This window comes from Panicum virgatum, chromosome 9N (assembly GCF_016808335.1).
Source record: "Panicum virgatum strain AP13 chromosome 9N, P.virgatum_v5, whole genome shotgun sequence".
In the NCBI taxonomy this organism is placed as follows: Eukaryota; Viridiplantae; Streptophyta; class Magnoliopsida; order Poales; family Poaceae; genus Panicum; species Panicum virgatum.
In genome coordinates, this window is record NC_053153.1 from 2,191,733 (window position 1) to 2,208,159 (window position 16,427).

General features: G+C 46.4%; 2 protein-coding genes across 3 annotated transcripts; both read left to right on the forward strand.

Annotated features, from left to right (window-relative positions):
- The first annotated feature begins 2,348 nt into the window (after window positions 1–2,348).
- Window positions 2,349–6,183, forward strand: LOC120692458 (nucleobase-ascorbate transporter 6-like). Its single transcript, XM_039975764.1, has 14 exons — window positions 2,349–2,624; window positions 2,747–2,844; window positions 2,943–3,119; window positions 3,226–3,326; window positions 3,447–3,522; window positions 3,603–3,662; window positions 3,761–3,945; window positions 4,060–4,156; window positions 4,256–4,342; window positions 4,446–4,504; window positions 4,605–4,696; window positions 4,853–4,930; window positions 5,033–5,193; window positions 5,705–6,183. Exons 1-14 carry the CDS (start codon window positions 2,525–2,527, stop codon window positions 5,921–5,923), a joined length of 1,590 nt encoding a protein of 529 aa, XP_039831698.1. The 5' UTR covers window positions 2,349–2,524; the 3' UTR covers window positions 5,924–6,183.
- An 884-nt stretch (window positions 6,184–7,067) lies between these two features.
- On the forward strand, window positions 7,068–15,732 carry LOC120688058 (ras-related protein Rab11C-like). Of its 2 annotated transcripts, XM_039970196.1 has the most exons (3): window positions 7,068–7,225; window positions 7,355–7,554; window positions 14,915–15,732. In XM_039970196.1, exons 2-3 carry the CDS (start codon window positions 7,390–7,392, stop codon window positions 15,395–15,397), a joined length of 648 nt encoding a protein of 215 aa, XP_039826130.1. In that variant the 5' UTR covers window positions 7,068–7,225; window positions 7,355–7,389; the 3' UTR covers window positions 15,398–15,732. The 2 variants fall into 2 exon arrangements, with proteins under 2 accessions (XP_039826130.1, XP_039826131.1); XM_039970197.1 differs by lacking the exons at window positions 7,068–7,225; window positions 7,355–7,554 and adding an exon at window positions 14,141–14,555 and having other exon boundaries at window positions 14,915–15,728.
- Window positions 15,733–16,427: the final 695 nt, after the last annotated feature.

The following is a 16,427-nucleotide window of genomic DNA, read 5'->3' on the forward strand; positions in this document are numbered from 1 at the left end:
AGGTCTCCGGCCCACCGATGCAAGAAGAAGGTGATTTCATTGATCAGCTGGCTCATCTTTCTTTCTATGATGAGAATAATCCGGTGCGAGAATGGATGTAATATGGTAGATCTAATCGGGCTCCAGTTCTGGACGAGGATGATGATGACGGTGACATCCCTCTCACGTCCCATATTGTCAGAGATCAAATAAACCTGTCAGATCTGCGTGAGGCTACGGGGGATGATTCCATCAGCGATTGGGCACGTAAAAATGTGGGTGACACTCACCTAGGGAAGAGGAAGTTGCAGAAGGGGCCTACGAAGGGTGACCCGAAGCGTCGAAAAGGCAAAGAAACAGCAAAACCAGTGAGCAGCGACACCGAGACTGATGATGGCGAAGGTGAGCGTAGTCCTCCGTATCAGGAGTCCAAGAATAGCAGCTCGGCCGATAATGGTGATGATAGTGACGGTGCTGATGCTGATGCTGGTGGTGGTGCTGGTAGTAGTGGTAGTGGTGCTGGTGGTGCTGCTGGTGGTGGTGGTGGTGGTCGTGGTGTTCGTTTCACAGGTATACATTGCACATACAAATGCACACATATTTTTGACTATGAGTATTGACTACTAATTATGATATATGGTTGATTGCAGGGGAGACTCAGTTCACACATGCTACTCAGGACACCGACCATGGAGCACCGTAATAGCAGAGGAGAACAGGTGGACCGACGGACTAAGACACTCCACAGTACTCTTCTTCCTCCTACAGCGATTCCAGGCAGTCTTTTCACCACCCCATTCCTGACATCAGCATGTAGCCACCGACGAGATGGGTATACGAATGAGACGACTCCCATTTTTACACTATGTTAGTTCAGGAATAGCAGACAACATCGATATGGACGGGTCAAACTTGGCAACACTACAAGACTGAGCTGCTTAGAGTACGAGGTATCACTTTGATGTCCACTGCCGAATACCAAACCGCGTCCCAAATGGGGGTCTTCCCATTCCTACGTTGAACTCTTATTTGATGTGTATAAGTGTATGACTCGGTATTTATATGCATGCTTATTACTATTGTATTTGTATGCATGATTATAAATTATTGCTTTGGTGTGGTCATTTATATTAATATGTGCATAGTTCATGCCGAAATTTCTTTTTATTTCACACTGAGAAACCACTTTTAACTGTCGGAAAATATCATTAAACTAGCGGTATACTGGCCAGGTAAATCGGTCCGAACCGATTGCACTGCGGCTTTTGAATTTAAATTTGAATTCAACCGATTTAGACTGATTTTCGACCAAACCGGACCGATATACCGGAATCGGACCCCGCCGGTTTGATCGGACTGGTCGGTAACGTTAACCCTAACCCCAGGAGGCCAGGAATCATAAACAAGAGAAGGAGGTTCTCGAGATCCTTTCCTTGCACCTTTCGCCTTGCTTTTGCGACCTGCTCAGCCCCATGTGGGGATCACTCGTCCGCTGGGGTCCCTCGAACCGAGCGCTCCAGTCTCCTGTGTGGGTCCCTCGCTCGCTCTTCTTAAACCCTTGGCCGTAGCACGATAACCTCCTCGGGTGGGGGGAAAATGGCCATCTACAGCATGGCTTGCATGAACAATGCTAGTTAGTACAAATGGCCATCTACAGCGAGGGACCGTGTCATTGCCACACTCATCGTGCACGTACCAATGGATCGTACGCACGGCACATTTCTTGGTAGATAGATGGCCACACACATTGCTCGTGAAAAAGCATCAATGGCGGTCGCCGGGGCGGCGAGGGAGCATGATGGTGTTGGCAAAAACAGCACCCACTCGCCGCGCCGCCCGCAACAAACAAACCAACGGCCGGCCCCAGCCGCGCCGGATGCCGGCCCACCCTCTTCTCCAACGGTCAAACCGGCGTGCGCGAGAGAGACGGCCGCCGCGCCATTGATCGTACGCGCCCGGTCGCCGGAGGACCAGCCGTGGAATGTGAATGATGGCCGCAGTAACTCGGCAACCACCCCCCGCCTGCGCTGCTGCCTGCGCACCCCCGGCCCGGCGGCGGCCGTGCGCGTACAGGGGAGCTGGTGAGGATTCCATGGTTGGTTTGTTTGGCGCGGCGCGGGCACACCCCGCACACAGCGACTGGCAAGAAAGAGGGAAGGGGGGCCGGGCGTCGGTGACCCGACCATATTTTACTCGGCTACCGCTCGATGCGCGTGAGTCACCGCGGAGTCATCGCCGCCCCGCGAGACCCCTGTGCCGCGTTGGTGCGCTGCCTCTGCCTCTGCCTGCCTCTCCTGCGCTGCGCCTCCCCGCACCCACGACGCACCGCACCGACCGCTTCAAATCGCGCGTCGCCACGGCACCTCGCTCACTTCTCACTCTTCGCTTCCTCACACTTCTCCATTTCCTCTGCGGCTCGCTGCAGTCTCGCTAGCTCCCACGAAAAGCGAGGGGAGGAGCGAGAGAGAGAGAGGCCTGGAGGGAGGGCAAGGGGGAGAGGAAGCAACAGAGAACAAACAAACAGCTCCTGAGCTGAGAGCCCGAGATGGCGGCGCCGGCGCCGAAGCAGGAGGAGCTGCAGCCGCACGCCGTCAGGGACCAGCTGCCGGCCGTCTCATACTGCCTCACCAGCCCGCCACCATGGCGTACGTCCTCTCTCTCTCTCTCTCTCTCTCTCTCTCTCTCTCTCTCTCTCTCTCTCTCTCTCTCTCTCTCTCTCTCTGACTGACTGACGCCGGCTTCCTCCGTGTTCGTGTTTGCTATGCAGCGGAGGCCATCCTCCTCGGCTTCCAGCACTACCTCGTCATGCTCGGCACCACCGTCATCATCCCCACCGCGCTCGTCCCCCAGATGGGCGGCGGCAATGTACGTACCGGACCCCTCTCTCACTGTCTCTTTCCACGCCACCGCCGCTCCGGAGCCTGACAAGAAAGCTTCGCGCTTTCTTCCTTTTTCGCGGGCAGGAGGAGAAGGCGCGGGTGATCCAGACGCTGCTGTTCGTCGCCGGGATCAACACGCTGATTCAGAGCTTCCTCGGCACGCGCCTCCCCGCCGTCATCGGGGGCTCCTACACCTTCGTCGCGCCCACCATCTCCATCATCATCGCCAGCCGCTACAGCGGCATTGCTGATCCCCACGAGGTACCTCACTTTCTTGCCCCGGCCCGCGTAGTCTCGTCGTTTCACTGAGGTTTGGTCTGCAAACAACCAAATAGCACTGCTTAATCTGGTGGACCTGTGGCTGCAGAAATTCCTGCGCATCATGCGGGGGACGCAGGGAGCGCTCATTGTGGCCTCCACCCTCCAAATCATCATGGGCTTCAGCGGACTTTGGCGCATTGTTGTCAGGTTGGTTTCCTGCTCCTCAATCCTCGGGTTTCAGGTCCCAGTATTGGGTATTGCGATGAATTGATCAGTATACCCTACCTGACCCCATCTGTGCTAACTCCTGTTCCTTTAATCTTGCAGGCTATTGAGCCCGCTGTCTGCTGCTCCACTGGTAGCCCTCGTCGGATTTGGGCTCTATGAACTCGGATTTCCGAGTGTAAGTCTTTGTACATGTATATTAGACCTGATGTACTGAACAACATGGAGGTAATAACATGATTTCTTTTACCCCTGCAGGTTGCCAAATGCATTGAGATTGGTCTTCCACAGATTTTACTGCTTGTGGCTCTTTCTCAGGTATGATGCATCAGGATGGGTGTTGTGTGATTTTAACCGTAAAACACCTGGATCCTTGAGAACAGTGTATGATTTTAATTTTAATTTTTTTTTTGCAGTACATACCACATCTACTCCCCTTAGTGGGTACTGCCTTTGAGAGGTTTGCTGTCATAATGTCCGTTGTGGTTGTGTGGCTTTACGCTTTCTTCCTGACAGTTGGTGGCGCCTATAAGAATGCTGCTCCCAAAACCCAATTCCACTGCCGTACTGATCGATCTGGGCTTGTTGGGGGTGCTCCATGGTAATATCATGCATCCTTTTGCATGTTTGCATACTTATTCTTAATTCTTATTGCTACATCTGCAAAGAGCATGCTTGGCTGCTAGATTGATAGATATTGATCTACAATTTGCAGGATAAGTGTACCTTATCCATTTCAGTGGGGAGCACCAACCTTTGATGCTGGTGAAGCTTTTGCTATGATGGCAGCTTCCTTTGTTGCTCTTGTGGAGGTATATTATTCAGATAAACCCATGATACCTATTTAACGCTTTTGTATCCTAGATGGTACTGCATATCATCAAGTTAATATCCCTTACTGCATGATGCAGTCTACTGGTGCATTCATTGCCGTTTCAAGGTATGCCAGTGCAACTCCATGTCCTCCTTCTGTCATGAGTCGTGGCATTGGTTGGCAGGTATATCTAAATTTCTTCTTTTGCAGTTACTGTATCTGAAAATTTGAATTACACGTGAGCATCTAATTGTCTTACCTATTAATTTGTCTATGTGCCATTCCAGGGGGTCGGTATTTTGTTGGGTGGCTTATTTGGAACAGCTAATGGCTCCTCCGTATCTGTGTAAGTAGATTTGATGACTGGTGCAACTAGTTTTTAAAGTTGATTTATGTGATCTGAATTCCATTCAATACCGAACTGAGTTTGCATGGTTCTGAAACAGTGAAAATGCTGGGTTGCTCGGTTTGACACGCGTTGGTAGCAGACGTGTTGTGCAGATTTCTGCTGGATTTATGATATTCTTCTCCATTCTTGGTAAGCCCCATGCTTTTTATGTAATTATGTTTTGACATCTGGTGCCGTAATAACCTGTGTTAAAGTAGCTAACTTTAAGGTTGGAATTGTTTTAGTTTGTTGTCTGGATGATAATCAACTGCATCTGATGGTAGTGGTTTTGTGCTGCCTTTGTAGGGAAATTTGGAGCTGTTTTTGCATCAATTCCTGGCCCAATTATTGCAGCTATATATTGCCTTCTCTTCGCATATGTTGGTACGTAGCACGAAGCCACGAAATAAATTTTACACATTGCATCTTTTTTTATATAAGATGGTTGGATTGTGGTAAAAGCAATGTGTTCTCCTGTACAAACAGGCATGGCAGGTGTTGGGTTCCTTCAGTTCTGCAACCTGAATAGCTTCAGAACAAAATTCATCCTGGGCTTCTCCTTGTTTATGGGTTTGTCGGTGCCGCAGTATTTCAATGAATACACTTCTCTCGCAGGCTTTGGTCCAGTACACACACATGCGAGATGGGTAAGATCAAGTTTGAATCAAAATTCAATCTTTTTACAACAAGCGCAGCAAGCTGACACACAGATAGTTCTATACTTGTAGTTTTACCAACTGCTCATCTGGCATGCCACCTTGCATAGTGAAGTTTGATGTCATCTCATCATAGTTTATAGATGTCAGGCTCCTCTGATCTTGTATTCTGGTGCTATATTTGATTTTTGTGTATAATAGTTAATAACCAAACAGTACATGGCAGAAGTATACAGCTGGTGTTAAAGTGTGTGTGATACCCATGCATCTTTATACATTCCATCTCATAATACATCTCCAGCTATTATTAAGAGTGCTGTCTGTTTGCAAAAGTATAGTGCACTGCCATCAGTAACTTAACCTACTAGTTGGTATATTTGGAGGTTGTATCTGCGTTTAAGTTCAAAGCAAGTGTTCTGCATACTAACTTCTAGTAGTTTTAGTGCTTTGGTACACTGAAGGGCTGCAAACTAACTGATGTTTTTTCTTATGCTCATGTCAGTTCAATGATATGATCAACGTGGTATTCTCGTCAAAAGCATTTGTCGGAGGCGCTGTAGCATATTTTCTGGACAACACCCTGCACAGGCGTGACGGCACAGTGAGGAAGGACCGGGGACACCATTTCTGGGACAGGTTCAGGTCGTTCAAGACAGACCCACGCAGCGAGGAGTTCTACTCCCTCCCATTCAACCTGAACAAGTTCTTCCCATCCTTCTAATCTGGCATCGGTGAAAAAAACGGAAAAAAAGAATTGTACGGCTAGGATGCTGGGGATTTGATTTTGGCAATGCCACGACCACGCTGCTGTTTCTCCTGTTTCTACTGTACCTCTCGAGTTATGAATCTTGTAGTCTTGTAGAGCTCCTTTGAGTTCTGAATCTTTTAGAGCTCAGCAGAAAACTATTCTGAAGGAATGGAGAAATGGCTCGGTATTTTTTGAATGTAAATTGGGTTGGATTCCTGGTTTAGATCAACAAACTGAAAACGCCTAACTTCTACTACTGCACCGGTCTTTCTGTTACGATATATTTTTCAGGTTAATCTCTGTCATGATATTTAGAATCCTCCTGATGCTCTTACAGCACGGGCAATTTATCTTTCTTCAGGGGGATGTGCTAATTTATCCTCCTCCAGTCCTGGTGAGCACATGAGGATGGTATGAACTCCTGACTCCTGTGATCTGAATGCACAGTTGCAGGCCATGCTGTGTTGCAATTTGCAGTTTCCGTATGATTTCTGCAGCTCATTCTGTCGGCCTTCAGGACAGAACCAGAACACACGCACGCCCACAGCATTTCAGCACAGATTGCGCGTGCCAGAAGGCGCGGTATGAACTCACAGTCACATGCCAGCCACTGTCAGTCATGGTCAAACGCAACGGCACGGATCTACCCCCAAACTGTTGCTGAGGTAGCAGTACAACTAGAAAAGCCAGACCATTTCAAAGTTCAAACTATAAAACAAATATTTGCGAGCGGCACATGATTTTTAGTCTCAGACACGACCTCGTCAAGTACCAACCACTAACATGCAAATCTCTTTAAATAAATAGTACAAGTACACAGTACTAACATGCAAACATGTGCGGATTTTATTTATTTACCCTCTTTTTACAGATTACGAAATCGTAAATTAGCAGTATTTTTACTCCATCTGATCTGACGCGTCAGAAACGCTGAACCCGAGAGATCTGTTGCGGGCTAAACTCCAAACTAAATTCAAATTCTCTGATGGTTCGTTCCTCTGCTATACTTTGAAATTTTGAATTTCTTTTATCTGACAACGTTATTCCTTGATATGTTTTGCTTTTAGATCCCCCAATGATTGAGTAATTATTCGCTAACTATTTCCTTCCTTTCCCCGACCGCGCTGTTTACGCCTACGCCCACGTCTCCGCCCGTTTCCTCCTTTCGGTTTCCTCCCCCCATCTCTCTCTCTCTCTCTCTCTCTCATCATCGTCGCCACCTCCATCCCGTCTTCATCCCCTTCGGCCTCCGATCCCTCCACGAGTCGAGCAGAGGTACGCACGCGCAATTCGCCGCGGCTCTCCCCCTCATTCCGCGATCCGATCGATCCGCGCGGCGGCGCGTCGCGGGGTTCCTGCGCCTTCTTACCGGGTGGATCTCGTTGGCCTGCGTGAGTCCTGCAGGATCCGCGGCGGCGGCGGGCGGTGGTCGGCCGGCGATGGCGCACCGGGTGGACAACGAGTACGACTACCTCTTCAAGATCGTGCTCATCGGCGACTCCGGCGTCGGCAAGTCCAACATCCTCTCCCGGTTCACCCGCAACGAGTTCTGCCTCGAGTCCAAGTCCACCATCGGCGTCGAGTTCGCCACCCGCACCCTCCAGGTAAACCCACTCCCTCCCTGCCGATCCATTGCATTCCATGCGTTTTGATTAGATGCGATTGTTTCGCCATGGAGACAGAAATTTTAGATTGCCAAATCATTGTTACTGATGGTTCTATTAGAATGATTTGGAGGATGTAGTGTGCTATGCTCATCACGAGTATTAGCATGTATCAGATCTAGGAACAAGTTTCTTGTGTTGTTGTGAATGATGGTAATTGATAGGTGGGTATGAACATTGTATGGATCATATTTATGCATGCAGCCAAGAAAACCATGAATTATGTCAGGAGGCATATGTGGTGCTAAATTTTGAAGTCTACTAGCCTACAGCAGGCTGGCTGCCATGCATTAAGCAATATTTGCAGCTTTTCCCAGTTCTGGTCCTTATTGCAGTTTTAGCTCTAACTGAATTATTGAATAAGTGGTGATGTGTTTTTACATAAAGGCCTGCATGGGAAATTTTGTGTCCTCAGCTAGTAAACTGGTGCTGTTGCTCATCAATGAATATTATCTGCATCAATGATTCTGAGTTAACAGTGCAGCAGTACAGCTAACCGCCATTAAAAAAAGTTGGTAATATTTAGTTGCATGGACTTTGTTGATTTGTCTTCAGTTTGGAGGTTTCTCAGCTTGTCTGTCTGAACTCCATCCAATATGCATAATTTGCTTATGTGCTTGTCTGTTTTGTTTGTCGCTTAAATATCTGTAGTCTTTGTCCACTTTTTTTTTGGGTTGTTTTGTCTCATTATCCAATAAAAAACTGGAATGTACACTTGTTTGCTGGTTATCTTCTACTGTTTTAAGCTATAATGTTGTGAAATTACTTTAAATTCCTGTATTCAAGTTTACTGACATGGTTTTAACCCCAATGGAGAAAATGTTTAATACCGGTGGTTTAATTGTAGTTCTACCATATGCTATTTCTGAGTCCACTGATACATTGCCTGGTGTATTTTCAAACATACACAAGCATTGTGTTTATCATCGGTGATTAGATATCAATCATGAAACTATCACTTTTTTCAGTGGTAACAAATTGGTTTGTTCAGCCTGGTATGCAGGTTACAGGCCCTTATCTGTGACACTTGGGGCTCTTTTCCCCCACCTTTTCTTCTTCATATATTGATGCACAGTCCTCGTGCGTGTTCGAGGAAAAAAAAAACCTGGTATGCAAATGGGCCACTTGCTCAGAGCATACAAGTGTATTATCTTGGCCAGGAATGTTCGCTTTCTGAATTCAGCTCAAAGAATTGTCTGGCAGAATGGATATTGTGTCTTCATGAGTTAATGATTGTGCTCCATTTACTAGTCTTGTCCTTGAAATGCCAAACATGGTCTGTTTTGTCAGGACAAATTCTTTGATTAATTTAGTACTGTCGCATTTGGGGAAAATGTCTGGCATTCGTTCCTAGCCCAGACTCCATTTATCTTTTCACTTTTACATTCCTAGCCCAGACTCACTCCATTTATCTTTTCACTTTTACATAATAGTCCTTTTACATTTTCTTATTTGCACCAACACTCCTCCTCAAGATGGGCTAAAGATATCTAACATGCCCATCTTGTTACAACTCAACTCATTCTCACTAGGTCCTAAACCCTTTGTGAAACAATCTGCTAGTTGACTACGTGATCTCACATACCCTAACTTGAGAACCCCACTATCAAGCTTTTCCTTGATGAAGAATCTATCAATTTCTACATGCTTCGTGCAATCAAATTGAACCGGATTATTTGCAATATTGATTGCAGCTACATTGTCACAATGAAGTGTCATGGTCTCATTTCTTAACAGCCTCAGCTCTTTCAGCAAGCCTTTTAGCCACATCATCTCACACAAACTCAATGCCATTGCTCTATATTCCGCCTCTGTAGTAGATCTAGCCACAACTGCTTGTTTTTTGCTTCGCCATGAGACAAGATTGCCTCCCACAAACACACAATAACCAGAAGTAGACCTCCTATCATCCTTGTTGCTTGCCCAATCTGCATCACAATATCCCTCCAAATCTAGGTGCCCGTTCTTCCTGAACCATAAACCTCTTCCAGGAGTTCCCTTCAAATACCTCAAAATTCTATAGACCACCTCCATATGCCCTGTTCTAGGGTCATGCATATACCTGCTTACCACACTCACTGCATAAGAAATATCAGGCCTGGTATGACACAAGTATATCAATCTTCCGACCAACCTTTGATATGTTTCTCTATTCACTGGATCTCCAGACCGGACACTCGTTTGATGATTTTTGTCGATAGGAGTGCTACATGGCCAACATCCAAGCATTCCTGTTTCTGTCAACAAATCAAGGACATATTTCCTTTGAGAGAGTACAATCCCCTTAGCCGACCTAGCAATCTCAATCCCAAGAAAATACCGAAGTGGTCCTAGATCTTTTACCTCAAAAGCTCTTCCCAAATTCTCCTTTAAACACTTGATTTCCTCCACATCATCTCCAGTAATCACTATGTCATCTACATATACTGCCATAATGGTGATAAATGTCTTTCTATGCTTATAGAAGACTGTATGATCACCATTGCATTGAGTGTATCCCATGTCACAAATTGCTCTCTTAAACCTGTCAAACCATGCCCGGGGTGACTGCTTTAGTCCATAAAGTGACTTTTTAAGTCTGCACACCTTCCCAACAGTTTGACTATTTGCAAACCCTGGTGGGATTTCCATGTAAACTTCCTCCTGCAGATCTCCATGAAGAAATGCATTCTTCACATCCATTTGATGAAGAGGCCAACCGAAGTTAACTGCACAAGAGATCAAGGTTCTAACAGTTCCCATTTTCGCCACAGGAGCAAATGTCTCATCATAATCAATGCGATATGTTTGGCTATACCCTTTCGCAACCAATCTTGCTTTGTATCTATCCACCTTTCCTTTTGGGTTTTGCTTCACAGTGAAGACCCACTTACAGCCAACAGCCTTCTTCCCATTTGGAAGTGGGATCAGTTCCCATGTCTTGTTCTTCTGAAGAGCATGCATCTCTTCTTTCATTGCAGCATTCCACTTTGGGTCCTGTTTTGCACACTTCCAGTCCCTTGGAATAGGCACTGTTTGTAAAGATGCAACAAATGCTCTATATGCAGGTGAAAGACGAGAGTATGAGATGAAATTGGCAATGTCATGCTCTGTACTAGGATGCTCAAAACCATAACGAACTGGAGGTTTTCCAAAATTAGATCTAGTATCTCTACATTGTGCAAGAGGTAACTCTACATGTTCAAGAATAGAAGAGACATTACCGCTTGACCCAGATGGAGAGAGATCCGAAGAGAGATTTGGGACTGGAGAGATAGGCTCCTATGGCTGTGGTGCAATGACTTGCTCCCCCTGACTCTTAAACCTTCTCCTCTGGTACACTATGGGCTCCTTAGCAACTGTCTCAATATTTGTCCCAACAGTCACCTCTTCACTTTCTTTGGCAACCACCTCCTCATTCTCATCACCAATTATCTCCATATTCTCAATCACCTCTCCATTCTCATGGCCATCACCCCTCATATCCACAACATTATTCTGATTCACAGTCTCCTGATTCACCACCTCATGAGACGAAGGCACATCCATTGGGCACGGAATAGCCCCAACAACCACCTCTCTTTGAGCTGCTCCATCTTGCACACGACCATTCTCCCCCTCTCTACTGTCACTCTCAGTGACTGAAGAGAATTCCTCTAAGAACGGATCAAGGTCCCATGGTTTTGTGTAGTATGGTTCAAACTCACGAAAAATCACATCCATACTCACAAACAACTCCTTCCCAACAGGATCCCAACACTTATAGCCCTTTTGAGTAGAGGAGTATCCAACAAAAACACACTTCACCGCCTGAGGATCCAACTTTCCAACTGAAGGTCTATGGTCCCTGACAAAGCAAACACAACCAAATACCTTTGGTGGTACTTTAAACTCTTGTCGTCCCAACAATAGCTCAATGGGTGACTTCATGCCGAGAATTCTAGACGGCATACGGTTAATTAAATATGCCGCTGTGAGCACTGCTTCACCCCAAAGATATTTAGGCACATTCATCTGAAACATCATCGACCTTGCTACCTCCAACAAATTTCGATTCTTTCTCTCCGCTACACCATTCTGGGGTGGTGTATTAGGACAAGTAGTTTGATGTATAATCCCATGATCTGAAAGGTATGCCTCAAACTCATTGTTCACATACTCCTTTCCATTATCAGTTCAGATAATCCTAATTCTAGCATTAAACTGGTTTGCCACTAACTTATGAAAGTCTTGAAAACACCGAAGGACCTCATGCTTACCCCTAAGCATGTAAATCCATGTCATACGGGTATAACAATCAATAAAAGTGACAAACCACTTAAATCCACTCAGAGATGTAACCGAGCAGGGACCCCAAACATCAGAGTGTATTAACATAAAAGATTCACAACTACGAAGACCAATACTTGGATAAGTTGATCTTGTATGCTTCCCAAGTTCACAAGCATCACACACAAGTTTACTTCGGTCCACATCCTTAAAAACATCAGGATGCAATTTATTCAAGCTTTCAAAAGGCACATGTCCTAACCGGTAATGAAGCAAGAAGATCTCCTTCTCTTGTTCTCCACCAACTGCCGCCAATGCTGATTCTGCTTGATTAATGAACCACAGCCCATTACGCCTGACTCCAGTCCCAATCACTCTCCCCGTCCTCTTCTCTTGAAAGATACAAAGGTTTTCATCAAATATAACAATGCATTTGAACTGGTCAACAAGTGAGCTAACAGAGAGAAGATTGACTGGGAAGGATGGGACATGCAAAACAGATGATATGCAAAGAGATGGAGTGCACTCTACAGACCCTACACCATGGATGGGTTGAGAGGTGCCATCAGCGGTTTGAATAGTCTCAGAGTGGGCATGTGGAGTGTATGCTTTAAATAAACTAGATATGCCCGTGACATGTTTGGAAGCACCTGAATCAATGACCCATTCTATGTTATGCCTATATGTGGATGCAAGTGTCTGTGCCTGAGTACCTTTGCCCAAGTGGGCATAGTTGGCAAAGTTACCAAAGTGACTGGAGGTGGCAATCACAGAACCAGCTAAAGTGGATTTTGAGGTCTCATATGCTTTAATCTTCTGCCATTGTTCCCACTGCTTGACTTGCTCTCCAGTCAAGGTGAGAGAGGGAACATCCTCTGTGGTAGCAGCACTGCCTTGAGAACCACTCTCCATGACAGCAACATTGGCCAGAGAACCACCACGTCCTCTGCCACGACTCCCAGCACGACCTCCTCCACGACCACCACGTCCACCTCCTTGATCACCACGAGCACCACCACGACCTCCACGAGTTCCACTCCTACCACCATAGTTTTTAGGAAGAGGACAATTGTAACTCAAGTGTCCCTTATCTCCACAATTGTAGCACAACTTCTCCGCCACTGTGGTGTAGGCTGACTTCGCAGGAATGTCACCTCTCATCATCCTAAGTCTGCTCTCCTCAATAACCATAGCTGATACAGCCTCCTCCATGGTAGGCAAATTATCCTGGTGATAGAAAGCAGCCCTCCTACTCTCAAACTCCGGATCTAAGTTCCTCAAGAAATGAGTCACCCTCCTGTTTTCTACCCACTTCTAAACATCTTGGGCATCCTGTGGATCTCTCATATGAAGTGGATCATAATGATCCAACTCTCCCCACAAGTACTGCAACTCACTAGCATATTGTTCCACTGGTCGCCCTCCTTGTTTCACTGCATCGGCCTTATTCTGAATTTCCATCATCACCATCACATTCCCTCGCTTGGAATACAAATTACTCAAGGTTTTCCATATTTGTGCTGCATTACGCATAGACATCACCATTTTGCTAACAGACGGTGACATGGATGCCAATAATCACGCCACTATAGTAGAGTTCGTTGTATGCCAAACTCTCCACTCAGGGCTAAGCTTGTTAGCCGGCTCAACACAATCCTCCTCCAGATAGTGCTCTACTCCTTTTCCTCCTAGGATCACATGCACTCTTCTGGCCCAACTCAAATAATTTTTACTCCCCTCAAGCTTCACATCATTTGGTATGAGTTCTAATTTGAGTTTACGCGCCACCCTGGGGCCAATCAGACCCATCTCCAAAAGTCCCTGAATCATGGACCTCATCTCATCTTTCAACTCACTCTTGGTAATTGGTGAGTCATCTCCACCATGACCACCTTTTTCCTTCTCTGCCTCCTTCCCTGAATCCATCTCAGATCAGCTTGTCATAACCAATCAAATCACTACAACACCACTAAATCACCAGCAACAGCTCCTCTCAGAAATCAGTACACGGCAGGATCCTCTTTCTCAACTGCGTGAGCAGTTCGACCAATGCGAGCTACTACAGCCACCAAAAGAACACACACTCTGCTCCCTTGTACCTCACCAAGCACAGCAGAAAGCAAGAAACACACCACACACTCCTCTGCTCCCGAGTGCCTCACCAAATGCAGCAGAAGTGCAGCCAACCATAGAAACGCTGCAGCATCAGCAACCAAGCCGCAGCAATCTTGGCACAATCTCCTTGAAACAAACCTCTCCACATCAGCAGCAACCCAGCACCACTCTACAGAAAAGAGCAAGCACCTCCTCCAGGCTCCAAAAGCAGAGCAATCTCATACCAGGCACCGCTCACACCCAGCCATCCTTCACCCAGGCAAGCAGCACGCAGCACCGGACCAGAGCCTCGTGTGCACCTCCTCCGCACGCAGCACGCGGGGACCTCGTGAGTGACGCCCACGAGCAGCCTCAGACGCCCCCGTACGTCTTCCTCTTCACACGAGCGCGACCGAGCTGGCCGCCCCTCGCACAGTCCGCCCGCGCCGCCTTCCTCTTCGCACGAGCTGGCCGGCCACCCGCTCCGCCTTCTCCTCACGTGGCGCGCTGCCTTCTCCTCGCGCGGCACCTGCCTTCGTGCGCGGACAAGCCGCCCGCACTGCGTCTCCGGCGCTCAACACCGGTCGCCGCCGTCGATGGTAAGGTAACCCTAACCCTAGCCATGGCTCTGGATACCATGTCGCATTTGGGGAAAATGTCTGGCATTCGTTCCTAGCCCAGACTCACTCCATTTATCTTTTCACTTTTACATAATAGTCCTTTTACATTTTCTTATTTACACCAACAAGTACATATAAGAAAATTTGGGAGCTGTTCGATTGCATCAGCTTGTCTTTAATTTAGTTATCTACTTTTATTTTGATCTTTTTATTTGCAATAAATGATCTTCCTTTTGCTTATTTGCTGCTTCAATGTATTGGTATTTCACTGTTTTCTTTCGGCGAGTAATTTAAAAGCAAGTTTTCTAACACTATTACTGTGTTCTTTGTTCTAACAGATAGAAGGAAAGACCATCAAAGCTCAGATATGGGATACTGCTGGGCAAGAGAGGTACCGTGCAATCACTAGCGCTTACTACAGAGGAGCTGTGGGTGCACTTTTAGTCTACGATATCACAAAGAAGCAGACATTTGAAAATATCCAGAGGTGGCTTCGTGAGCTCCGTGATCATGCAGACTCCAACATTGTGATCATGATGGTTGGTAACAAATCGGATCTGAACCACCTGAGATCAGTTCCAGAGGAAGATGGCCAGGCATTAGCGGAGAAGGAAGGCTTATCCTTCCTGGAGACATCAGCTCTTGAAGCCGTGAATGTTGAGAAGGCATTTCAGACTATTCTCGCTGATATTCATCAAATCATAAGCAAGAAGGCGCTTGCTGCCCAGGAGGCAGCAGGCAGCGGGCCACCAGGACAAGGAACCACCATCAATGTTGCTGACTCGTCTGCCAACACAAAGAGAGGATGCTGTTCTTCCTAGGGGCAAACAAAGATGTGATGGTACTGCAAAAGGAAAATATTATGGATCTTACAACACTGTAGGTGTTATGTAGGTTGCCTTGACTCCTTTTGGCCTGTAACTCTGGTGGGGTTGTAATCACAATTCATACTTCTGCAAAGAAATTCTCCTCTCAGGTAGATATTTTGGTAGAGACCAGTGTTTGGCAGACTTGCTTCGAGAGGGTGTTTTCTTTCAGTGTTGAGTGTTCTATCCTTAAATAGTCTTTCTACTGAAAAGAACAAAATCAAATATTTCTTGTATTTCTACTTGAGTTTGTGGTATGATTCGAGACTTGGTTTCTGTGCTAGAATATCCATACGTGTTCCAAATTAGGTTCTTCCAAACTGCAGCTCATGTATTCACCTTCATGGTTTTGGCTTGTGTTGATGAGTTCTCTTGTTGCTTGGACTGTGTGTCCCATCCCTTCTCACGGGAACAATACTTCGGTTATGCTCGTGTTATGCATCGATTTTGAGACTGTTTTCATAGTTGTTCCATTCTGACAGAATCAGTGCTAAGCTATCTGCTTTAGCATAATCCTCTTTCCAGTTCCACTGTAAAGCTGCATCTTCACTGTCAGTAGTGAGCGAGCGACCATGCAAAACTCGTGTTAAAGCACCTCAACCTCCTTTCAAACTTTTGATATATTCATGTGTGGCTTTATATCATCGTATCCTTTTCTGTGATGATTTATCCTTTTCTGCTGGGAGAACGACAAATCATTCAGATGCCCGTCTATCGAGAGCCACTTTGAAAATATAAGGAAGATTGCAAAGCATTTTTCTTTTGAAGCCCTAAAAGATAAGTGTGGCCAGTGTCAGTTCCCTATGATTATGAACTGTGATTTATACCCCTTGTTTCTGTGTTTGTATCCTTATATTGCTCTCGGCCGATTCATCTCGCAACGTTGCTTTCGCTTTCTGCTGAGATTGAGACAAATAATTCAGATGCGCAGTCTCTCAGAAATCAGCTTATCTTACCAGCATTCTCTGGAGAACCTTCAAAGATT